This window comes from Drosophila sechellia, chromosome X (assembly GCF_004382195.2).
Source record: "Drosophila sechellia strain sech25 chromosome X, ASM438219v1, whole genome shotgun sequence".
In the NCBI taxonomy this organism is placed as follows: domain Eukaryota; kingdom Metazoa; phylum Arthropoda; class Insecta; order Diptera; family Drosophilidae; genus Drosophila; species Drosophila sechellia.
Genome location: NC_045954.1, coordinates 20,976,105 through 21,001,653, shown reverse-complemented (window position 1 = coordinate 21,001,653; position 25,549 = coordinate 20,976,105). Strand labels below are relative to the sequence as shown.

Sequence of the window (25,549 nt, the reverse complement as noted above, 5' to 3'; positions counted from 1 at the left end):
ATATATATATATATATATTCTTGATCAGGATTAATAGCCGAGTGGATTTTGCCATGTCCGTCTGTCCGTATGAACGTCGAGATCTCAGGAACAATATAAATGCTAGAAGGTTGAGATTCAGCATTCAGATTCTGGAGAAAATGACGCAGCGCAAGTTTGTTGACCCATGTTGCCACGCACACTCGAACGCCCACAAACCGCCCAAAACTGCCACACCCACCCTTTTGGAAAACGTGTTTATATTTTTTCACATTTTTTAGTTTTGTAAATTTCTATCTGGGTATCTGATAGTCGGGGAAACTCGACTATAGCATTATCTCTTTTTTAGTTGGTAACTCCGGAAAGGAGTAATATATATAGTAAAATTGTTGTTTTATTTTTGAGTCGAACTAATGTCCCGTCAGTTGACTAAGGACAACGCCAAGAAATAAAAAATAGTTTTTAGGAGAAATAGTTTCACGACTTTATTCTTTGGATCTCAGCTTAAGACTAAAAATCAAATGCAAATTGGATTGAGGAGAAGCCTCAGTATTTGAACAATATTTGTATTTAGGGAGAGCCTCGCTCTTGGGTTCTTAAGATTAGGTAGCGTTGAAAGAGGGCAGTCAAATCTGCTTAGGTCAGGCTTTAGGATGTTTACAAGAACGGCTGCGCTGCCAAAGATAAACGAATGCTGCGCAGCTGGGATACATTATGGAAAATTACTAGAGTGCATTACTGATTTCTTTGAAATAATAGAAGTGGCTGGTTTGGACCACCCAAATACGTCACTCCCCTTCCCTTAAAGAGAAGCCTATACTTGGGCTGGGATTGATGGATATAATGTGGGAAATGGAGTTTCTTCTATTTCTGTTTGTTGTGGTGTGTTTTGATTTTGATTTTTTCTTATTTTAAGTTTTGCATACAGCATCTTAAATGGTTTAAATGATACATATCTTAAATATAAGTACAACAAAATTAGTGCAATTATTACAATGATCATTCGTATGTAAAGTGTAATATTGTTCTCTGAAATCATCTCAACAATCTCGTTGAGTTTTACAATTTTTATTTTTGTTATATTAAGTGGTGTGTATATCGGTGTCAAATCTATTTCTGGTTTTAACAGATTTTCTCTTAAAATTATACTATTGATTTCTATTTTGCATTGCGTTACTCTTATCATTTTGTTTCCTTCTATTTTTATTTTATTAATTGAATTTTGGCAATTTTGGTTAAGAATTGTTTGGGTTAAGTTCCAGGTTACAATTGTGTTTGGTTCTATGTATTTTATTATTTCGTTCGTGTGTACTGGCTTAAAATTACCAATTGGATTTAAGTGTTTAATAATATTGGTGACACATTCGTTTTTTACTTCTTTATTTTCGGTATTATAAACTTTATTTTCTTTTTCAAAATATGATTGTGTGTCTTTGTAATCTAGCTGATAGCCGTTGGAGCCTGGGTAAGGGATTATTTTAATTGTGTTTATTAGTGAAGGGTAAATGGGTATGTGGGATATGATTAATACTTGGTCATCATTGTAGTTAATCCAAGTGGATGTTTTAATGTTTAAAATGTTTTGGCTGTTCACATTTTATTTGAGAGTTTATTAATTTTCTTTTGTTTTTTGAATTGTGTTTTGTAGTAGTGCGTAACTCTATTTCTATTAGTGATTTTGTAATGGTCAGGGTCTGTCTGTTCTACATTTTTGGTTGGTTTAAATGGGTTTTCTAATTTGCCTTTCTGTAGTGGACCTTTTCTGTAATTAGTGTCAATATTAAATTCCTGTCTGTCTTCATTTATTTTGTCTATTTTCTTCTCTTTAATTTTTTGAGTGTCTAATATTGGTTGCCCAGCGTATAAGAAAATTTGAGAAGGTGTCTGTCCAGTAGTGTCTTGTTTAATTTTATGGTTGTATGTGTAGAGGATTGTTTCTATCTTGCTTAATTTTACTTCTTCATCATCAGATGAATTGATTATACGAATTTTTTCATTTATTGTTTTGTGTAATCTTTCGACGTCTGCTACCCCGTTTTTTGCTGTATTGAGCTGTAATTCGACTTCTTCTTCCTCAAGCCATCGCTTCAAAGCTAAACTGGAGAAAGCTCCGTCTCTGTCTGCCTTTAGTAATTTGGGTTTACCTAGTTGATTAAAATTGCGCATTAATGCGTTTCTGCATTCTATCCAATCCTTAGTTTTAATTTGCTCAAGTGTAGCGAATTTAGAATAAATATCAATGCAACTGATGTAATGTTTTCCCTCAGATGAATAAATATCTACTACAAATTTTTCTCGGCAATGGGTGTTGGGTGTGATTTTTAAAGGCATTTTGGTGTTTCTATGTTCTGTTTTGGCCAAATTGCATATGTTGCATTCGTTTATTATATTCTGAATTAATAGTTGGCTATTTGGAAAGAAGTGATTTTCTTTAAATATGATATGATATGATATGAAGTATGATATCTTTGAATTCGGCGTATGAACCAACGTTCTTTAATAGGAAAAGACTGCGAATTACTTTTGTGTAGGTGGTATTAACAAATTCTATGTGTGCTCTTTGAATAATTTCAAAATCTACATCGCTCTCAATATAAATGGTAATGTTTCTATGGATAAAGTGATCGAGTAAAATTTGTTTGGCCTTTTCAAGTGTCATTACATCATATTGAATTGTGGTAATGGAGTTACCGAATATTTTTGAATGCTCTACTTTATTTTTATCGGATTTAATAAAGATTATTTGTTTTTTGAAATAATTTATTGGTTTTTCTGTTAAATGAATAAGGTTGCTATTGTCTTCTTCTGCACTATGTTGAGTAGCTTCACTATGATGGTTTTCTTCAATTTTAATTCTTGATAATGCATCGGCAACTGAATTTTCTTTCCCTTTAATATAATCTATTTTAAATTGGTATTCGCTTAATCTAACTCTCCATCTTTCTAACTTAGCATTCGGTTCCTTTAAGTTATGAAGCCATCTAAGAGGTTGATGGTCACTGGCAATGAGAAATGGTCGCCCTAGTAAACATTGTCTAAAAGTTTTTGTGGCCAAACTATGGCGAGTAATTCTTTTTCGATAGCACTGTAATTTAATTCGTGATCGTTAAGTGTTCTACTAATAAAAGATATAGGATGACCGTTTTGAGAAAGGACAGCCCCGAGGGCCAAGTTACTTGCATCTGTGGTTAAAAAAAATTTCTTTTCAAAATCAGGTAATTGTAAAATTGGGTCGCGAATTATCAAAGCCTTAAGTTTTTCGAATGCCTCTATGTACTCAAGTTTTTTTGTATCTATCTTTGCTCCTTTTTTTAAGCAGCTGGTCATAGGTTTTGCTATGTCTGCGTAATTTGGAATAAATTTGCGATAATAACCTGTTAATCCAAGGAAAGCTCTTATCTCTTTTACTTTTGTCGGAATTGGGTATGAAACTATGGCTTTAACTTTAATAGGATTTGGTTTAATACCATCAGGGGTAACTATGTGACCAAGAAAGTTAGCTTCCTTTTTTAAGAACTCACATTTGTCTAGTTGCAATTTTAAATTTGCATCTGCAAGCTTTGAAAAAACTAATTGTATTGAATTTAAATGTTCTGTAAGGGATGTTGAAAAAATTATATCATCCAGATACACCAAACAGTGTTTGTTAAGCAACGGTCGAAGGATATTATTCATGCACCTTTGAAAAGTAGCGGGTGCATTCCTAAGGCCAAATGGCATTCGAAGGTATTCGTAATGACCGCTTTTGGTGGAGAATGCAGTTTTAGAAATTGATTCTTCGTCCATTTCTATTTGATAAAATCCTTTTGCCAGATCGATCGTTGTAAGATATTGGCATTTACCCAGTTTGCCAAGAATTTCGTCCATATTTAGAATTGGATATCTGTCAGGTATGATTATTTCATTTAGCTTTCTATATTCAATTACTACCCTGTACTTATTTACGCCAGAAGCATCCGGCTTCTTTGGTACGACCCAAGTAGGACTATTGTATGGCGAATTACTTTCCCTAATTAATCCCTGATTCAGCATTTCCTGTACTTGGTTTTCTACTTCGATTTCGTGTGTTTGCGCAAGTGGGTATTGTTTCGAATAAATCGGGGAGTTATGTGTTGTATTTAGTACGTGTTTAATTGTATTTGTAAATGTTAATTTTTCTCCCTCCTTATATTCAAGATTTCTAAATTTATTTAATAAGCCTTTTAACTTAAAAGTTTCCTCCTGATTTAGGTGATCTAATCGAAACTGTGAAAAATCTAATTTCTTTATTGATTCCTGATCTGAGCTTGCAATTGATTCTGGTGTCCTTTGGATATACAAATTTTGGTTTCTTTCGGATTCTGAAGTAATTAGTTTGTATGTTTGATCAAAAAGGGTAATTGTATCATTTTTGTAATTAATAACTGATTGAGCATTTTTCAACAATTTTCTGCCAATTAGCATATCGTAATTATTAGAAAATCTGTGCACATAAAATGGTTCGGTTTTTTTGAAAATACTATTTCTGGGTAACACAATAAAGTCGTTCAAGGTAATAGGGCCATTTGATGTTAAAACTTCACATCTACTATTTTGAATGGGAAGACAAAATATATTTTCATTGATCATATTAATTGTTGATCCCGTGTCTAGAAGGCATTTGTATGAGCGCCCTTTGTATACTATTTTTATGTATTCGTATTTTCCGCGGCTGTTAACCGAAAATTTTCGTTTAGTTCAGAATTATTTTGGTTTTGTTTGTTATTAATTTTTACAGATTGGACTTGTTGTTGCCCTTCATTAATGAAGCTATGATTTTGATACGGATTGTATTGATTTTGGTTATAATACTGTTGCTCGTAATAATTAGGTTGGACTTGTTCGAATTCATGCGCGTCTTGGAATCTAATTTCGTCAATAGACATTTTAGTTTGTTCACTGTCCGATGGTCTTAGTCGTTTAGTAATCGGGAAGTTAGTATTTTTATATGTAGAGGTTTGTTGTAGTCGAGGGTATGTATTTCCTCTAAAATGCGTTGTTTGGGGATTTTGGGCTTTGTTGGGATATTGTTGGAAAGGATTTTTTTGAATAATGGGTTGTGTGTTTATGTATTGGTTGGGTCTGAAATAATTAGGTGCGTGCCACATGGGTGGGTTGTTAGTCATCTGCTGTGTATAGCTAGGTCTAAATGGTTGAATGTATTGATTAAAATTAGGTTGGAAGGGTTGGGAATATTGTGAGTAACTTGGTGGATTTTGAGTTTGAACATTTGTATTGAATTTTTGTGCTTTCGAATTCTGATTAGAATTTGAATTTTTATTACGATATTCTGGGTTTTTATAAAATTCAAAATTAATGTGTTCTTCATAAATTCCCTCATTTTGTGCAATGGTAATTAAGGATCTTAAGTCTGTAATATCGTGATGGGCTAAAATAGTGAATAATTGTATTGGTAGTTTCCTTATCAGTATCTTAATAGATTCTTTAATAGCCTGAATATAAATAAGAAAATCCGATTGGTTACCTTCCAGGTGTAGTTTCGAAATTAATAATTGACGTCGTCTTTCCGCTTCTTCGCTGAATGCTCTTAGGCTATCTCTGTATGGTGTCTCCCTGAAGTTCTCCAGAAGTTTGTAGTTTGGTGTTTGAATTTTAAATTCCGCGATGAGTCTTGCTTTAAGGGTAGGCCAATCTTCGATGTTCGGAAGTCCCAAAGATCGTGTAATCTGTCCGTCCAAGTTCCTGTTGTCGGACATCATTTGTTTGGTAGAGCGAAATTACGTAATCCACTCTGCTGACGAAAGTGTGAAGGGTTTCTGGATCACCCTTGAATGGCATAATGTCTTTAAGCTGCCGACGGGCTTCGGCAAGGTTGTTGTCGCTCAGCGCAATAATTGGTTGTGACATTTTTATTGTAAAATTTTTAAAGATTGTGTTATATTTTTTTGTTTTGTTTCGGATTCAATGTTATTATTATTTTTAAGCTTTCTAGTTTCACCTTTTTTTTTTTTGTAAATTTTTGTGTTGTATTATTAAAATTCTATATTGTTTTTATTTTTTATTTTTATATGTTTGTTTTAAAACTTAGTTGCCTTTGGACTTAATGTTTTTGTTTCGTATTTCACTTCCACTTATTATTGGATAACCGAATTGGAATTATAATCCAAGTTGAAGAGTTTTCACGAATTTATTTTGGGAGATGTTTCGAGCACTGGACTATAAAATTTAACTTATTTTCCACTCGAAGGTTCTTTTTTTCGGATACTTTTGTATCCTACCTATTTCTATGCTAATTTCAAATAATTGTAACGTTAAGGCAATGCTTTGCCTTGATCAAAAATAATATAGATTTAAAGTCCAAGAACTAAAGTGAAGGGCATATTTTGTAAAATTTTCAATTCATGAGCTGTCACTGTCTATCTGGTTCTTGAACAAAAATTCTAAAGAGCCTGGAACAAGCTCTTTGGGCGATCGATGGGCTCAAATATGAGCTTTGGCGCTAGAAACAACTTTATTTGGGGGAAAGTAATGTACGTGGTATAATTAGCATTAGCCTAAAAAGACTTTCCCACCATCAGTCTGAGGACTTTGTATGTGTAAACCTCTCATAACTTTAATTTAAGAACAAACACTGGCACTTGTTTGTTGTGTTTGAAGTAACATCGGAACGTTTTCCTAACAGAAGGACCTTTATATAATCAGGGACCTTTATATATCTCAAATACATACCAACATTCTGAAACGCTAGGGAAAGAAACTTAATGAAACTATAAACATTACTATCGAAACGATAGAAGGCGATGAAATCAATGCAAAGGGCTTCATCGAACCAGTTTCTATTTTGAGTCGACTTCGAAAATAAGTGTTCTTTCAAGTGTTCTTGTGTTTTAAGCATTTATCAGAAAGATGAACAATAAGATCATTTTCAAGAAATTACGCAATCGTATCGTTCCATACTCCCCACCGGCGATATTAAATCCCAGAAATAACCGGGGTCGCGTTCGGAATGCGCCAGCACCACAACGTAACAACTCTGTTCAGGTTGAGGCTGCTCTTGGAGAAATAGCTCCGACTATGGCTGAAGTTACCGTTGATGGTGAGTATACGGCTGAGGCTGAGGTTCAAGTTACAGCAGAGGCTGACCCTAATACGGAGTTTGAAGTTTTAGCCGAGGCTGACCCCAATATGGAGGTTGAAGTTATGGACGAACCTCTGGCAGAGGTTGAAGTTTTGGCCGAGGCTGGCCCTATGGCTGAAGCTGAGATTGAAGTTATGGAGGAGGCTGACCTTAACAATAATACTGAGGATGATGATATGGCTGAGGTTGACATTGACCCTATGGCCGAGGTTGAAATGATGGCTGATAATGACCCTACGGCTGAGGCTGAAGTTTTGGCTAGGGCCCCGAGGTTGGGATTGAACTTCTGGCCGAGGCTGACCCTGAGATGGATGTTGAAGTTATGGACGGAGCTAACCCTACGGCTGTGGCTGAAATTGAAGCTATGAAGGAGGCTAAGCTTAATACTTAAACTGAAGATGATGATGTATCTGAGGAGGAATAGATAGAGAGCAAGTGATTGAACGGCAATCCAAAAATATAATAAGTAAATGCATAACGGACATGAATTGCACTATAGTCTGAATACCTTATTGTGGCGAAAATAAATATCTTCAAGGTGGAGACAAAAATTTATTTTGTGTTTTTGTATTGGGTTACACAAGTTCATATCTTTAATCTTACCAAAAATTGTGGGCGTTGCATATATATATATATATATATATTCTTGATCAGGATTAATAGCCGAGTGGATTTTGCCATGTCCGTCTGTCCGTATGAACGTCGAGATCTCAGGAACAATATAAATGCTAGAAGGTTGAGATTCAGCATTCAGATTCTGGAGAAAATGACGCAGCGCAAGTTTGTTGACCCATGTTGCCACGCACACTCGAACGCCCACAAACCGCCCAAAACTGCCACACCCACCCTTTTGGAAAACGTGTTTATATTTTTTCACATTTTTTAGTCTTGTAAATTTCTATCGATTTGCAAATAATTGTTTTAGACGCACACTCCACGACCAAATTTTTTTTTTATTTTATTCCCCAATATCTATCGATATCCCAGAGAAATAATGAAATTTCGGCTTCGCATTCACTAGCTGAGTAACGGGTATCTGATAGTCGGGGAAACTCGACTATAGCATTATCTCTTTTTTAGTTGGTAACTCCGGAAAGGAGTAAGATATATACATTATGTTTTTGTTGCATTGACTTACAGTAGACCATATCTATGAGAATCCCAAAAATTTCGGTCATGGCTTCGGCCCTTTAATTTTAAAATTTAATTAACTAATTTTCGTATAGGGATTTCTCAAATTTCGTATACTCTTTGTAGTCCAAGCAAAAATCAACTGATTTCGTGATAGTGATTCCATATTAAATAATTTTACAAATAATAACCACAAAAATAATACAACAATAATGAAACAATTCAGCAACAGCCTGGTTTAACTCCCTTTCAGCTGAGATTACTCCGAATTTGAAAAGGTAGGGTTAGGTCCTAAAAACTAAAATTTCTCCCTAATTAAATTTCCTAGAACGCAGTATAGATATTATGGTGAAACTATGCGAAACTCAGGTTAAATCTTAACTGTTGTTTGAACACCTAAAAGAGCTATTTACAACACTAAATTACAGGGACAAACTCAAGAAATTCAACAGTTCACAATCACAAACACATAGTACAAAACAGCCCCCTTCAGTCTTATTATAACCTGTTTAATAAGAACTTTTCTTTGTTCCTTTTTTATTAACTTAAAACCGATTGTGTTGTTTGCTAGCAAGCGCACGTAAGCTCGACGCTCCAAAAAGCTGTTTTTGAACAGCTGATATATATATACGGGATTTTTAATATTTCTGTTACGTAACACTAAAGTATAATCTTATACTAACATATGACGTCAGCAATACGTAGTATTACGGACTTTTGGAAAATGGGTTCTTGGCATTGGTTTTGCACTATGCAGCCACTTTTTGGTGACGGCCAAAATTGCCTTCTCTCTGCTCGCGTAAAAGTGAGAGCGTTCAAAATCTAAAAATGGAATTTGCTTGCTTGTGTGAGTAAAAACAATAATCGTGAACGAGTATATGCGCGCGTAGAAAATGATTTTCGGGGCAGAAATCAATTTTGATCTAAGAATCGAATTTACATATTTGGAGTTTTAGCCAATTTCGTTATTTGATTTCTTGATGCACGACGTGCAGTCATAATCACCTACGAATCGAAGTCTACTAGACAATGTCTACTCTAATTTTTCACACGTCGCAAGCTGAATACTCTAATGACAATTATTTTCGAAATTTATTTTGTTATATTATGTACATAGATTCGGCTATTACTATTTCTATGCTAATTTCAAATAATTGTAACGTTAAGGCAATGCAAAACAAGAATTTTGTACTTGGTGCCAATTGATCAAAAATAATATAGATTTAAAGTCAACGAGCTTCTAAGGTGAAGGGCATATTTTGTAAAATTTTCAATTCATGAGCATACGTGTGTACACATACAGTTGTCGGCTGTCACTGTATGCGTAGAAAAGAGCTGTTTGCTGTAGCGCTCTCCGCTCTTTCTCTCTCGAACAAAAACTCGAGAGAGCCTGGAGCCACCTCTAGAGTCACCTCTAGAGCCATCCTAGAGCCACGGCCAAAAAATCGCGTGCCAAAAAATTGTATGGCGTTACGCATCTTGTTATTCTAGTGTCTTTGGTCAAACTATGGACTGGATTGCCCCATCATGATAAGTCAAGCTTATCTGGCCGAATCTCCGTGATAGTTGAGAATTTCGATAAGATTTGTCCCCACATAAAGCCAAAATAGATCGATAAGATATTACAGTCTTAGCCGCAAGCTAAGATAAGGGGTCAAAATGTGAATGAACAAAGAAGTAAATATATTCACTACTCAGAGATAGCAACAAAGGCATTTTAAAAATATGGTTGGGAAATATCAAAAAATAAATTCTATTTACGGAAATCAATTCTTAAAAACTTTTTTTAAATTTGTTTGCCCGTTGGACAATTTTGCGTTTGACTTATACAAAAGCATTTATTTTAGATTGGAAGAACACATATTGGTTAAGTACAGATAATGGAGGTGTTATAAATTAAGTAAACCGCCATTCTATATAAGAAGGTACCCCTCTTTGGGGCTTGCCCATTTGGAAAATGAGATCCGTTAAGGCAGCGATTTTGCTCGGTAGCTGTTTGCTTCTGTTGGCACTGCCCGTACAGTCGGCACCTGGTAGCCTGAACGGCCGTGTGGTGGGCGGCGAGGATGCCGTGAAAAATCAGTTTCCCCACCAGGTGTCCCTGAGGAACGCCGGCTCCCACAGCTGTGGAGGTTCGATTCTGTCCAGGAACTACATCTTAACCGCCGCCCATTGTGTAACCAATCAGGACTCGAATGGCAATCACATTCCAATTGCTGCGGAGCGTTTCACCATTCGAGCGGGTTCCAACGATCGATTCAGCGGTGGAGTCCTTGTCCAGGTGGTCGAGGTGATTGTCCACGAGGAGTACGGCAACTTCCTTAACGACGTGGCCCTGCTGCGATTAGAGACCCCACTAATCCTGTCCGCGAGCATTCAGCCCATCGATCTACCCACTGCGGATACGCCGGCGGATGTAGATGTCGTAATTTCCGGTTGGGGAAGGATCAAGCACCAGGGAGACTTGCCTCGCTATCTGCAATACAACACTCTAAAGTCCATTTCCTTGGAGAGGTGTGACGACCTGATTGGCTGGGGAGTCCAGAGCGAGTTGTGCCTGATCCACGAGGCCGATAATGGAGCGTGCAATGGGGACTCCGGTGGTCCGGCCGTATATAACAACCAAGTGGTAGGCGTGGCCGGGTTCGTATGGTCAGCCTGTGGAACCAGCTTTCCAGATGGATATGCCAGGGTGTACTACCACAACGCATGGATCAAGAATAACTCGGATGTGAAATAATGGCATTGCTGAAGTGCGGGAATTTCATTTAAATAACTTCTGAACGATAATTAGAATATTTCGAGTTGACTATCAATAAAGTTTTCATTTTAATAGTTTGCTTCTTAGCAAATGCTTAAAATTATGTTAAAAGCTGGAAAAAATCGGGTTTATTCTATGACTTTTTTACGCACCACATTGTGTGTAGAAGCCACTTTTTATGAATTATCTAACATCCAGCCAGAGTTCGTGAATTGGTGATTGTATAATTTATTTGACAGCGCCATCCGATAATGGAAAAGGAATTGGACCCGTCTTCAATTTTCTGAATTGTTTTTCAATTGACACCGATTCGAAAATAATCTTTTCTATTTCTTTTGGCGACTTTTGCATTTCTTATATCCGTTGCTCGGATTGTAAACGATTCATTGAAACGTATGTAATAGGTAGAAAAGAGCTTTTCCGAGTCGATCTGGCCAAGTCCGACTAACGCCCACAATCCGCTCAAAACTGACACGTCCACACTTTGGAATTAATATATTCTTCTTTTTTTTTCAATTTCTATAGGCAATTTCTCGTTCGCACTCCCACTAGCGAAACAATCGGTATCTGATAGTCGAGGAACCCGACTAGAGCTTTCTTACTATCATTTAATCAATATAAGCAGGATTCGAAATTCGTTAAGAACAAATATATGCATGCGTTTTGGGTGTGTCGTATAAAAGTCGGGAAACATCATGGCATAAATGTAGGACATGAAAAAAATATTCTAGTATATAATTCTCAGTATTAAATGCATTTTTTTTAATTATTAGCTAATAAAACCTATTAAAGCCGTCTAATCTAGCGAATACATAGTAATATTCTTAAAAAAATCATATTAATCACCAAACATTATGAAAAAATGCCCAAAAATTCTCTGCAGCAATGATTCTGAGATATAAAACTTGAAAGCAGGGAAAACAAATTTTTTTAACACGTTTTTAAATATCTGGCTTCTTCTGGACATATTCTTGCTTATGCATTGGTTTTTAATGATTTTACTTGACAATCTTTATTCTTTGATTCTTAAAGAGCCGAATACGATGGGGAGAGATTAAAATATATATTCCACCTAGCCAGATAGCCACACATTCACGAATCAATGCTATAAGATACATTCCCCCCATTGATAGTGCGATATTTGGAATATGTTTCATTGATGACTATGTTTTCAAAACTGGTCAAAGAGAGTAACTTCTTTAGATTTGATCACAAGATAAGCCGAAGAGCCATAAAACAATTAGCAATGACATAATATTAAATCGCCACGACTCCTCGATTAGATTTATACACATTAAAGCACCTATAAAATAAATCGCACGCGATAAGATACGGATAAGATAGTGTCTGTTGCAAATCAGAAGGCTAAATTACCGGGTGTACAAATATAAGAGATTTCGCCAACTTAAGCATTGACCATTTGGAAAAATGACCATCGGCAAAGCAGCGATTTTGCTCGGCAGCTTTCTGCTGTTCTTGGTGCTTCCCGTACAGTCGGCGCCTGGTAAACTGAACGGTCGAGTGGTGGGCGGTGAGGATGCGGTGAAAAATCAGTTTCCCCACCAGGTCTCCCTAAGGAACGCCGGTTCCCACAGCTGTGGAGGTTCAATTCTGACAAGAACCTACATCTTAACCGCCGCCCATTGTGTAACCAATCAGGACTCGAATGGCAATCACATTCCAATTGCTGCGGAGCGTTTCACCATTCGAGCGGGTTCCAACGATCGATTCAGCGGTGGAGTCCTTGTCCAGGTGGTCGAGGTGATTGTCCACGAGGAGTACGGCAATTTCCTTAACGACGTGGCCCTGCTGCGACTAGAGACCCCACTGATCCTGTCCGCGAGCATTCAGCCCATCGATCTACCCACTGCGGATACGCCGGCGGATGTAGATGTCGTAATTTCCGGTTGGGGAAGGATCAAGCACCAGGGAGACTTGCCTCGCTATCTGCAGTACAACACTCTGAAGTCGATAACCAGGCAGCAGTGTGAGGAGCTGATCGATTTCGGATTTGAGGGTGAGCTGTGCCTGCTCCACAAGGTGGACAATGGTGCCTGCAATGGCGACTCCGGTGGTCCGGCCGTATATAACAACCAACTGGTGGGCGTGGCCGGATTCGTCGTGGACGGGTGCGGGTCCAGCTACCCGGACGGATATGCCAGGGTCTTTTACTTTAAGGACTGGATCAAAAAGCACTCTGATGTCTAAGAATATCAAGCAAGGAAATGAGTTTGCTAATTAAACACAGAATATAAAGCAATTTTTTTTGTATAAATTTAAAAATGTATAAATAAAAACTCGTTTTATTTATGATATTTTTAATTATTGCAAATTGGAAGTGATAAAGTTTGGTCTTTCATTTAAATGCTACGACTTATATTTGCACAAATTCCGTAAATCACTATCGTTGAAAATGAGAAGATTGACGTTTTGTTTGCACTTGAGAGATAAGCAAGCTCGGGAAATCACGCGTGTAAGTGTTTTGATTAAGACAATAAATTAATGTTCAGGCTAGATTAATCATGATAAATACTACTAGGGCTCTGAATCTATATCATAAGGCTTTGGTACCGGGTGATAAGGTTCTAGCTTGCGAACCGGTTCGTTGACATACTGGACAAGGTTCCATGTCAGAACAATAATTTAACTTTTAGCAGTGCAAGTTTGTTGATCCATGTTGCCACGCCCACAAACCGCACAAAACTGCCGCACCCATATTTGTGAAAAATGTTTTATAATTTTTTATATTTCTATTAGTCTTATAAACTCTGTCGATTTGGCAAACAACCCAATTTCTACCGATATTACTTAAAAATGTTGAAAATTGTCGGTCACACTTGGACTAGCTCAGTAAGGGGAATCTTATAGTCGGGAAAGTCGACTATAATGGAACTCAAACTCCGGCTATAGTGGTTCACTGCACTGATATATACCCGTAGTTGTGATCCTTAAAGGATACTTAGGGCATGCTCATTAACTTACATAGGTTTTTTTTCACTTTGATTCACTTTGCTGAAGCGCTGAAATTTCTGGCAGGGCTTCGCCTTTAAAGTGTAGCCTGCCCCGTGCTGGCGCCCCTTTTGTGTGTTACACATTTTTTGCAAATTTGTCAAGCAATTTTACTCTAAATTTGCCAATTATGCGCATTTTTTGAGCGTGACCCGAATGGCCACCAATACCCAACCGAAAAAACACATACCGATACGGAATTGTACTTGTGTGTGTATTGAGAATATGGCCCTTTATCGCTTTGGCTACATTGTCTCCTGGCCATTGTTTTGCACGAGGGTCGCTACCAAATATTAAGCGCTGTCTAACTGGGCTGAAAATTAGGATTATTATTATTAAATTATATGGCAAATAGCATATTTAATGAATGTTTTAGTAAATATTATAAATAATTATTTTAAGCTTGACTTGATTTCAAAGGAGAAGTATTTTATTGCTTTAAGCCATGAGCATCTTAAAACCAATTGTTTTGGCCGCCCTCGCTTAACTTTGGGTGTCGCTTTTTCTCACTTATGGCCAATGTTGTTGCTGCGATCTCGCGGATTTTCCCACTTATATTGGCATAATTTATACTTTAGCAGCATTTTTATCGCTGAGCTCCGCGCGATACACCAAATACAAAATCAAATAAACAATGGGCCGCTGCACAGGAACAATAACAATAACAATATGCCAGTTCAGCGTTAGCCCCACTCCCCACCGAACAAAAAAAAAACCTATATATGTATATGCGTATTTCTGCCCTTAACCCTCTGCTGCCTTAACCCTTTCTGGTGCATTTTCGTGCAGTGTTCTGTGCGTCACTTTGCCCGCTTTATTTATTCACGATTTTTGCGTGAGCCCCGTTCGATTCTTGTTTTTTCGTTTATTTATTGATTTACAATTTATACATGCTCGGTCGCACATGCAGTCACACAGTACGTATGCGTTATATTTGCCATCGAGTGTGTGTTGTCATCATCGCAGTCATCATCGGCATCTTTATTTGGCTTCGATTGCGAATCCGCCAGAGTCCTGCGGGCCGCCCTATCCCCTCGGCACCATGTCAATGCCATCAATCATTGGTAGCAGCATTTTTATGTAAATAATTAAAATAGAAAATAATCGTAAAATAAAGGGGCCGAGTGTAATTCTTTTTTGGCGCAGTCTGCTGAAGAAGATGACTGCAGCGCAGCGCAGCAGTTTGTGGCGATAAAGTGGCGGAATTTCGCATGAACCTTGTCGCGTGTCGCTCTTCATAATTTTCCCCTTAAATTATCGCGAATGAAAAGCCAGAGGCGTGGAAATGAAGTGGAAATATTTGAGTCCATAAATATGGGGAGAGCAACGAGGGTGCACCACCCACATACATACATATCTATTTGTTTGCAAGCAATCCGCCTATTTGACTCCCAATTAAGGCAATATTTAAATGTATTTCGTACACTTGTGGCGGAAAATGGCTTTATTGCTTGATTCGTTAGTTTTCCACTGGAGTGTGCCAGGAAGTGACCATCAAATTGTAGACCATCTATCAATCCATCCCTATAAGCTGCCACTCACTCCCCGAAGAACTCGCAATTTGAATATTGGCTTCCAAGTCAAGAGTTATTAAATTCCACAAAAATAAAAACATTTCGTTCATTATTTTTCTGTTATCGTCTGCAAATGGTTCGCTGCGGAAAATGTAAACAGAGTGGACGTAGGAGCCACTGGAACTTGGATCTGGGAAACTCCTTCACGCCCTTTTCTGACGGACACGTTTTGCGATGTGTCATCATTCGATTCGGCTTCGATGAAATGGAGGGACTCAACTATATGGTGGATGCGACTAGTGCGGGCACATCGGAATTTCAAATGAAAAGGAGCATCGGGCTCGACTTTAAATACTGGGCGATGAGGGGGCCGCACCGTGTGTGTTTGGCATAAGAATGCGTCCAAGTGTATCAACGATATAAACTCCTACGTCCACATAGACATACGAGTATTGCCCGGCATATAGCCATGTTTGCGCACATATCTGGGCATATATGTGTTTTTATTTACATGAATTGCACGCCACAGCAATTCCGAAAATTGGTTTCGGCAGGAGAAAGGAGTTGTGCGATAAGAGATATTTTTTACACCATGCTTTTTCAAGGAGCCAACTAAGTGAGAAGGTGTGTGTGTTCGACTCTAATTGGCTTATAACACAATACCTATTTTGTATCTATAGCAATCTATCATCAGTAACATCAATTTCAATTGTAAAGGCTTCCAAACTAATCATTTTACCATTAGTTCCAGCAAATTACGTATACGCCATGTGCTCGTTAACGGTAATTTTTCCATAAATTCAAATTTTAAAACTTACCATGTAGCAAATATGAAGTTGGTACTTGAAACTCAAGAAGGCCAACCCTGTCTAAGGACAGTTAGTTATAATAGTACGATATGGAGTGGCTCTGTTAATTAAATCAATCAATCTGGCTGACATAACATGCTTGTAGGTGCCGCTATGAATTATAATTTTGGTTCATTCCTCACTTTGGTTACTACAATAATGGTTAAACAAAAATAATAGAAATAACTCTCTGGAACGCACACATAAATAAGTCCACCCACACACAGGCACAACAAGCGGGGGCGACAGACATGTGTAAGTACATACATCTTTGTATATTGGGAAGTGTCGTCGGTTGGTGCTACTTTTGCCGCAGGAAGCGGTCGCAGCTGTGGGTTTTAAAATTTCAATTCATTTCCGTTGTGCATACCGTATGTACGTGTGTACGCCTGTGTGTGTGCGTGTGTGTACGTGTGCTCTACAACAGCCAGCCAGCCGACAATACACACGCAGGAGAGGGCACCGGCACACGCACTGGCAAAAATGAAAAACAAAATGCGGCTAAATGGCAGACAGGCCCAAAAACAACATACCAACAGAAACGGCAACAACACGGCCAGGTCCTTTCTGGTCTGGTCAGGGCAATTTATGTGCCGAAAAGGCCAAACAGAAACGAACCTGCGGCCTGTTACCGGGGATCCCCCGAAACCCGATCCCCTATACTCTACACCCTATACCCTATACCCTATACCCTATACCCGATACCCTATCCCAACAGCCGATACCCGAGCACCCACCACACCAGAAACCCATACTAAAGCCCCATGCAAACAGTGACCGGACCTATAGAGGATTCCATAGGCATTCCAGATTGGATTCGAATCGGGAATTTCCTCGTATAACTCCTTTCAGCATGGAAGGACTATGTAATTGAGTTGCTACATTTTCACGTTATCAAAATACAGTACGCCTCAGCTTGTTGGCAGCTTTTGAATGATTATGTGTATTATGGGGTGTATTATGTTACGAGAATATTTATCCATGTTCCATGCACACGAACACTATGGCATACAGGGTATCTCCTGGTCGATCTTGTCGACAAATTGCTTCTGGCTTGCTTTATGTTTAAAATGTAAAATGCTTGAAGTCATAAAATTCAATAAATGCTCAGTGCCCATTGCAGTGCCACTCCCTTTTCGCCACCCACCGCCCCGCCGCCCACTCGTTGGGCGTGGCACAATGGGGTAAATTGCATAAATGTATGACAAATGAATGCGTTGAATGCAGCACTAGCACAACGTTCGCTCAGGTGGCATATCATAGGTGCTATTGTGTGGCATTGGCACACACACAAACTCGCAGGCACATACACACACACACGCACTGTGCTCTGTCGTGGGGGTGAAAGGTGGGAAAAGGGGTCGAAATTAAGCGATTGATGAGAGGCTAATGAGCGGGAACCGCAAAATGAAATGCAATGAAAAGTCCGCTCGATTGTGAAGCGGTGACAAAAGGAAAATGTGCAGTCCACATATCAGTAGGCATTTTGCGTGATTTGGTCGCTCTGAGGTTGGTTCAACGATTTTAGACTGCAACAAAAAAGGGAGCCATTTGGCACAAATTGTACAAAAGGCGAATATGAATGGGGCAGTAAGTTGGTTATAAATATTTGCGCCAATGGATAATTGGCATGGTATTACTATCAAACACGATGAAATTCGGATGAATTTCTTACGAAAAGAAGCACCATTTGACATTTTTCAGACCACTGCTCTGAAACTAAAATGGTTTAAAAATGGCAAATACGTTTGCTATGTATATAAATATTCGTTGCATCTTTAAAATTGATAAATTGATAAAGAAAATTTGCTCTTTAATTTGCTCTAAAAGCTTTAGCTTTTCAATTTGCCTGATTGGGCGTTATCCCAATACAAACTAGATGATTGCCTGGAACAACAAACAGGTAGAACGAACCGATCACGTTGCGAATTCCCCAGAGCAGGCAAACATTGAACATTCGCCTCGATGTTGGTTATGAGTATCGCATAAAGTAAATATACAGCACTTGGCCACGCCTACCATGGGCCAGCAACAACAACACCATCGAATATCCAACGAATGCAACTACAACTACAACACGGCTGCAACAACTTTGACCGCAGCAATGTTTGGGTCTCAAAACTTTGAGGACGTTGCAGCTTGGCCTACACTTTCCACAGGAACCGTCCACTGCATTTGGAGGCTTGCGACTCATTTGCAGGATGAAGTAAGGATCGAAGTAGTAGGAATACAGGTGTATTGGTGTTTCGACGCCTTAACTTGTACACATATGATTTGGGCAAGCTGACACTTCTTTTTAGCCCACATCCGCATTTAATTTAATTTTTAGCTACATTGTATGATATTTATACGTATTTTGTAATCATTACGCAGAGCAGCAAACAGTTCGTTGGGAAAAATAGCGGACAAAGTTTCTCCATTTGCTCAGGTTGCTTTTTGTTGCGCTACTGGGAACGTGCAAAGATTTAGCAAAAGTACTTAGGCAAGCAGCCAGTTTGGCCGGGAAAATGGAGTTCAGCCCGTCTCGGAGCTGAATCTGAACCCGAATCTGAACCCGCATCTGCGGCTGGAGCTGAATGTGAGGTGGTGTTGCTGCAGAAGCTCTGGGCCATGGCAATAAAGGTAACCTTCTTAATTTGTTATGACTGTCATTTTGGGGCACGTAAATGGGTGCGGCTCCGCCGGGCAGCTGCCCTGACCCGTCTCCAATCCTCCTCCGATTCCATTTCACTCCTCTTTTTGCACGGAGTACTAGGTGTTCCTGGGGTATTTGGAAATTCGCTTTTTCGGATCCATGCAAGCTATGGTTCTATTTAAAAAGAGTAAAAAGGGTTGCCAAGAAACTAAACTACTTATTTGTTTTCCTTTGGTTTATTTATTGAGAATAATTTGGTCAAATTAACGTTTACTTGGTACGACCTTGGGATTATTAAATATATTAATATTTAAACACGATTAAAAGTGCCTTTTGTCCTTTTTTCATCCTGCTGATGAATATATACGAATGTAAATTTTTATTATAAATCTATAGAGCCAGCTATTTTTTAAGATAAGTTAATTAGGTAACTACCTATTCAATTTAGAAAAAAAGTTTTCGGATTACAGGGTATTTTCCGGTTCAATAGCTGCTGCCTGGATTCTCCCACTGTTGCAGTTCTTTTGGCTAGTTGGCGTTTTTGCTTCGTCGTCGAAACGCCGCTGGCGATTTTGGCCCAAAAGTGTGGGCCACGTCTGCGTTTTGTCCCAAAAGTTGTTGGAATATTTGCATTGGGCTGTCGCCGGCGTTGGTGGAACTGCGATTTGGATATGAAGTGTGCGAAACACAAAGAAAAGCGCCGCGGCGAAGGGGCGAAAAGTTTGCATTGTTTACTCTTTGTATTATTTTTCTTGTTATGTATATTTCTGATAGTTTTCATTTTTAACCAAGTAGTGTCACTTTCAGCCGGTTCAAAGAGAAAACTAAGGCTAATACAATATGAAATAGAGATGGATGACAGAATTTCAGAAAATACTCATTTTTGTCGACCAGCAATAGCAGTATTTATTTTATTATAACAAATTTTGCGCACATTTGTTGCAAGCAAGATATCGACAAGGGCTTTTAGCTAATCAAACTCGAGTTCTGTGGGTGCAGATGATCCCCGATGGAAAATAAGAACAAATCCCCATTGAAAACTAACGTGTAGGCAATGCACAATTTTGGGCTTAAAGCGAGGAGAACTCCCTTCAGGTCATCCATCGATAGAAATGTTACCAGCAGCATGTTCATCCCGCCGACTATTTTCCAACTCCCCAAAAGCCGCCTGCTGTGCTACCTTGTGCCAAGTGCTCTGGATTTTTCCCCTCCGTATTTCCTGTGCTTTTCCTCATTTTTTTTGGGCCCACGCTAAGCACACAAAAACATAATTTGTTTGCTTGTCATTTTGCATTAATACGCTGACAACAACAACAAGGACGAGCACAGCAAGGAGGCCGGGAAATTCTCGGATGTTCAGCAAGGGGGAAAGGGTGTGGGCGAAAAAGAAAATCAAGCACGAATACTAATAAACGTGAATGGGAGGGATGCTGCGGAGAAAAGAAAACTCGCGCTCACCACTAATGTGTTTTAATTTTTGGTGAAAGTGTGAAACACGGAAGGTGCGTCGGATCCATTGAATCATAGTTTCTAAGGCCCCGGAAATGGACTTTGACTAAAATCCATTTTCAGAACAGAAATGTAAAATTATATTAAATTCCGAAAATATTCAACCTTTTATAACAATGGTAAATGCCGGCTTAACTATAACAAATTCCTGAGAATATAAGCCTTATTCATTTGCATTTAATTATATTAAAATTGTAAGAAAGAATGCTTTGAATTTTCTAGTTATACGCACTACAGTTCTACTTTCGCTGCAATCTAATAGTAAGCATATTATTGATTTATATTAACATTTGGTTATATATATATATAATAAGTTGTATCATTGCAGTAAAGGGCCTCGCCTTTAAGCCAAGTTTCGCTAACCCAACTGGTCAGTGTGGGACGATTTTAAAGGTATCTGGCTACTCTGGCCACTGGCATGCCTATTTTCGGACTCAGGACTCTGCTTACAGAGCGTAATGAATGTGCTTACGAATTGGTTATTATATTCCTGGGGGCAGAAGGAAGGACTTAGGACTTGCAGGACACTAGGCAGGCGGAGGATGCAGGACTCTCTGTTTGTTTGTTTGCTGTTTGCTGGCAATGTGTTTGCTTTTTTGGCTGCCTGTTGACCTGCAGAGCGCAAATGGCTAAAAAGAAAATTGAGCGCAAAATGCTTAACAAATATTTTATGACTCCGAAGTTCAAACGCTTAAATGTGGCAACATTGTTCTTGGCCCTGCTTTTCGGCTCTTCTTTTGTTGTTGCCGGCAAATTACCCACAGCAGCAGCAACTATTTTCCGGCATGGCATATTTTTGGTCCTGCTCCTGCGAAACAAAGGGACAACAACAGCAACGCACAGCACACACAGGGAAAAATAGCTGGAAAAGCAGGGGAAATGAAAAAATTTTATATATACGAAAATCAAAATGAAAAAAATCGGCAGCAGCACAAGAAGTTAAAAGAGTGGGAAAAAATGGTTCGAAATTCCTAACAAAGCATTTTAACAATTTGCTGACATTATAACGGCGACAAGTTGAGCGAAGTCAATAAACTGTTAACTGAAACTGAACAACAAAATATGACAAAACAAATTCGGCTCGCCGACGTTGAAATACCCTGGCAAAACCATATCCTTGTTTCATTGAAAAAATTCGCTGTCAATATATGTGTATATCGATTTTAGCGGACTAAATCGGCAAGGTTCATAAAATGTATCTTTGAAGTGCAGATAAGTGAAAATACTACGATACTAATTAATTTGTAATTTATTTGTAATTAATTTGTAATTTAATACTGATATGGTATAATATCGTAGTAATGTGGGTATATTTGTAAGGTTACGGTTTTTGTCTTTCACTATACCCATTAAATTGTTTTTGTGTAATATATTTCTGTTTCTATAAAACGATCGAGCCAAAAATGCAAAAATTTAAGAAAGTTTATGTCAGGACTTAATTAAAAAAGACTAGACTTAATAAGGTCCTGACAATATCGTACCATGTTTCTATAGTCCGTTCAGTGTATTAATTTCTTTGTAATCTTTGCATATTCCATCCGACCCCATGTAGTTTTCGTTCCGAGAGAACAATGCTTCCTTGAATACCGAGTATATGATGGGTATAAAAACCAGGAAAAACGAAGTGCGCCAAAGTGAAAAAGTGCTGATAGTAATAGACTGGAAAGACGTGCATCAATAGCGCCTCAAATGCCCCATAACATTGCTCGGTCAGGATGGGATAAACGTCGGTGAGCATCCATAGAGGAACTCGCCGTGGGAGTGACGAAATAGTTTTTAACAAAATTTCCGCAGCAGCAGCAGCAACATCAATGTTTGGCAGCTGGCAGCATAAACGGCATGAAACTTCATTAAAGCGATAAAAATCAGAATCGAGGTGGCAACCAAAATCGAGCCACTGAAATGGGCAAGGAAACTACCAGACAATTGGCTGCCCTACGATCTAAGCCAAAAACAATTTCCTATTGAATATTCGGAAAGTTAAAATAGGAGGATATTTCTAATTCAATGAAATTCATTTTCCATTGAAAATTGTGTTCCATTTATATATTTTTAAATTGTATCAATAAAATCTTGGTCTTTGTTGTGTAAGCTAATTAAACGTAGACCACTTCCAAATGAAAAGAGTAAAGCATGCCCCGCGCGCCGCAGTCAAAATATCCGGCGGTGCCACATCACCTAAACGTGCAACTGTCGGCAACAGGGGGTTAAGCGCCGCCAGGATGGACCGCCGCAGAATACGAAGGCTCCCAAAGTTATTAAACTTGTTCGGGAGCATGTTTATGCAGCACGATTCCCGCTGATTCCCACTCACCTTGATGTGGACCACCCGTCTCACCTGATTAAACGCCGTGCTGGCCAGTCAAAGATTTATGACGAATTGTCTGGCCTCCGCTCCCAGTGGGTGGATGTGGTGGTGGTGGGATTATTAATTAAGGAGTGGGGGAAAAAGTGTGATTTAATGTGCAGGTGCTGCCAGCACACATTACTATAGCCTTTTTGCACTCGCCGATGATGGACATTGATGGACGTGAATGGAAGTTTATGCTCTGGTACTGCACATGCCGCAGATCGCCCCGAAAATGTATAGGCTCGTGCGGACAGGGCGATATTCACTTGGCCATGGCAGCCCGAAAGTAGGCATTACACATTTTCGGTAAGCCAATTCCCCTTGAAAGCCTAAAGGATGGCGCAGCATTTTGGAATGAGTGGGGACTTTGCTTAACAAACGTTCAACGTTCAAATGAACTATAACTTAATGAACTTTTCAGTGAGGAAAAGATAGGCAATCTAATTTTGGGCGCCACGATTTACCTTGAAATGTTAATTAGGGCCAACTTAAGTGGATCTAACCAAGTCAAGACTTTTGACGTTTGCGATGTGCTCGGCCAAGATTTTAGTGGCCAACCACAATGGACCAGAAGGTCGGAGAGCAAATGTTATATAACGAAAAGAATAAAAGGGCAGCAGCAACAAACGAACGGCATAATTTGTGCCATATCAAAAATAGTTGCCCGGCTGCGTGTTTTCTTCGCTTTCGTCACTTTCCTGCTCCAAGCTCGTCGGACCCAAAAGAAAAGCGGAAAATCCCGGGGGGAGATACATAGACTGCCAGAAAGGAAATCAACTATTTTGATTGAACGCACACACACATGAGCGCACAGCGGAGCTGAGCAGCGCTTTTCGGATAGCAAAGATTCATAATTACGATAAACAACGCAGCACTGAGAGAAAACATGGGGTATCAGTGGGGGGGTGGGAAAATTTTGGGCGGCAAACAGCAGCGCAGATAAGCAAATGCTCCCCAGGCTGAGGTTTCCTTCTTGTTGCCACTGCTGCTGCTGCTGCTGCTTTGTGATAAATCACAAGGGGATGCCTCCTTCGTCTTGGCGGGGCCATAAAAGATGCCAGAAAAAAGGGGAAAAGCGGCTAGGAAAACTGCGGAAACAACAGGGGGTGGGAGAACGCCCAGTGGCGGAGGCCCAAACGCCAGTGGCCCAGGGATAAGAGCCGCTCTCACCGCAATCAGTGTTCTCTGTGCTTTTAATTGATATCATTGGCCATGATTTTAATTGAACAGTGGCTGGCCATAAGCAAGTAAAAATTATCCTTGCTCGGCCGCATTCCACAAAACGAATTCAACAGGATTGCTTATAGGTCAGATATGTAGAAATCTAGAAAACAATAAATTTGGGATTACCGAGAAGGTTGACATTGCAAAAGGACAAAAACTATTGAACATGCAATATAAGAAAGGTGTTTTTAAAAAGACGATTTTACAACTTGAGTGATATCTGTGGAACTGCACACTTTTTACAGTAGGTTCTAGTAAAGAGTAAGATCCTCTGAAATACTGAATATTTTTGCCAAATTCGGGAACACCCTCCTAGCCCCTGCTGTATGTGTATCCTCCGTACGTGTCTCTCTGTGTTTACCAGGCCATTAATTGGATTATCTAGCGCTTCGTGGCAGCACAACAAAATAATTATAATTTTTATAGTTTTCACTCTCGCATACATTCATGGGTTCATTCGCATTCATTGTGGGGTGAAAAAATTAATTAAAAGTTACTATCTTGCGTGTTGCAATCTATCGAATGCCAATCAATCGATAGCTGCATTGCCATCTTGGCTGCCATTTTGCATGGCATTTATTAGCCACCACACACTGCTCCACATCATCCCGCAACACCCCAACGGCACCACCCCCTCATCATGATTTTCCACCAATTTTCACCAGCTGACGACAACGCAGTTAGATGGTGGGGCATTTTCCGGGCTGCTGTTGAACTCATGCTGTGCAGGCCTTTCCATGTGTTGGTCAAATGTGTGTTTGACATTTTCGTTATGTTCGGTGGGACGGAGGCGGGCTGCAGGGAAATTGGGGAAACATTTTCGGTGGCCGGGGGAGGTCGGTGCCGGTCGAAAACGTGCGCCATTTAATGCAACCAGCTGCTGATGCTGATGCCTTTGTTGCTGCCGCTTTTTGCGGCATGTCCTGCGTCCTGGCTCCTGCATTTTGCATGAAATTTCTCAAAACTGTGCGCATTTGTTGAGGTTGTTGTTATAATTTAGTTGGAAATTGCTGTCACACCCACACAATCGCAGCCTCCACACATATGTACATATGTACACACAAACACACGCACTCACACACATTCGCACAACATTAACCCACTGAGGCAGCGGTGTCATCTCGGCTTGGATTTAATCTTCAGTAATTTGTTTGATTTCTGTTATTGGCCTGTCTGTCACTCGACTGCCGGCCACAAGAAAATCCGGCAAGCATGCACCAAAAATTTTCAATGATGGAAAGACTTTCTGTCATTTTTCCTGCATTCCTAGCGCCCCTGTAGTTTATTGAATCATTCATTTATTCATTTAAGACAGCAGCAGCTTTGGCTAAAACTTGTTTCTGGAATTAGATTATTCTTTTTAATTTGCAAGCTTTAATACCAGCTGATAACGTTTAACAAATTCTACGCATTCTTTGCAATTGCGGAAGGTCTTTCGTCTATTTATAATTTTAATTATGCTGCTTAGGGTT

At 39.1% G+C, this 25,549-nt stretch overlaps 3 protein-coding genes across 3 annotated transcripts; all 3 read left to right on the top strand.

The window, feature by feature from the left end:
• The first annotated feature begins 6,509 nt into the window (after window positions 1-6,509).
• On the top strand, window positions 6,510-7,632 carry LOC116802158. Its single transcript, XM_032725517.1, has 2 exons — window positions 6,510-7,054; window positions 7,121-7,632. The coding sequence occupies exons 1-2, from the start codon at window positions 6,865-6,867 to the stop codon at window positions 7,462-7,464; spliced, it is 534 nt and encodes a 177-aa protein (XP_032581408.1). The 5' UTR covers window positions 6,510-6,864; the 3' UTR covers window positions 7,465-7,632.
• Window positions 7,633-10,165: 2,533 nt separating this feature from the next.
• LOC6615171 (serine protease SP24D) lies at window positions 10,166-11,091 on the top strand. Its single transcript, XM_002039551.2, has one exon. The coding sequence runs from the start codon at window positions 10,185-10,187 to the stop codon at window positions 10,965-10,967; it is 783 nt and encodes a 260-aa protein (XP_002039587.1). The 5' UTR covers window positions 10,166-10,184; the 3' UTR covers window positions 10,968-11,091.
• A 1,314-nt stretch (window positions 11,092-12,405) lies between these two features.
• Window positions 12,406-13,285, top strand: LOC6615170 (serine protease SP24D). The gene has a single exon (XM_002039550.2). It carries the CDS (start codon window positions 12,417-12,419, stop codon window positions 13,194-13,196), a length of 780 nt encoding a protein of 259 aa, XP_002039586.1. The 5' UTR covers window positions 12,406-12,416; the 3' UTR covers window positions 13,197-13,285.
• The last annotated feature ends 12,264 nt before the right edge of the window (window positions 13,286-25,549 follow it).

Bases quoted from the DNA above. Each gene is read 5' to 3' on its own strand.
- LOC116802158 (XM_032725517.1), top strand. From the start codon at position 6,865: ATGAACAATAAGATCATTTTCAAGAAATTACGCAATCGTATCGTTCCA. The intron at 7,055-7,120 runs GTGAGTATACGG...CGGAGTTTGAAG, and splicing joins GGCTGAAGTTACCGTTGATG to TTTTAGCCGAGGCTGACCCC.
- LOC6615171 (XM_002039551.2), top strand. From the start codon at position 10,185: ATGAGATCCGTTAAGGCAGCGATTTTGCTCGGTAGCTGTTTGCTTCTG.
- LOC6615170 (XM_002039550.2), top strand. From the start codon at position 12,417: ATGACCATCGGCAAAGCAGCGATTTTGCTCGGCAGCTTTCTGCTGTTC.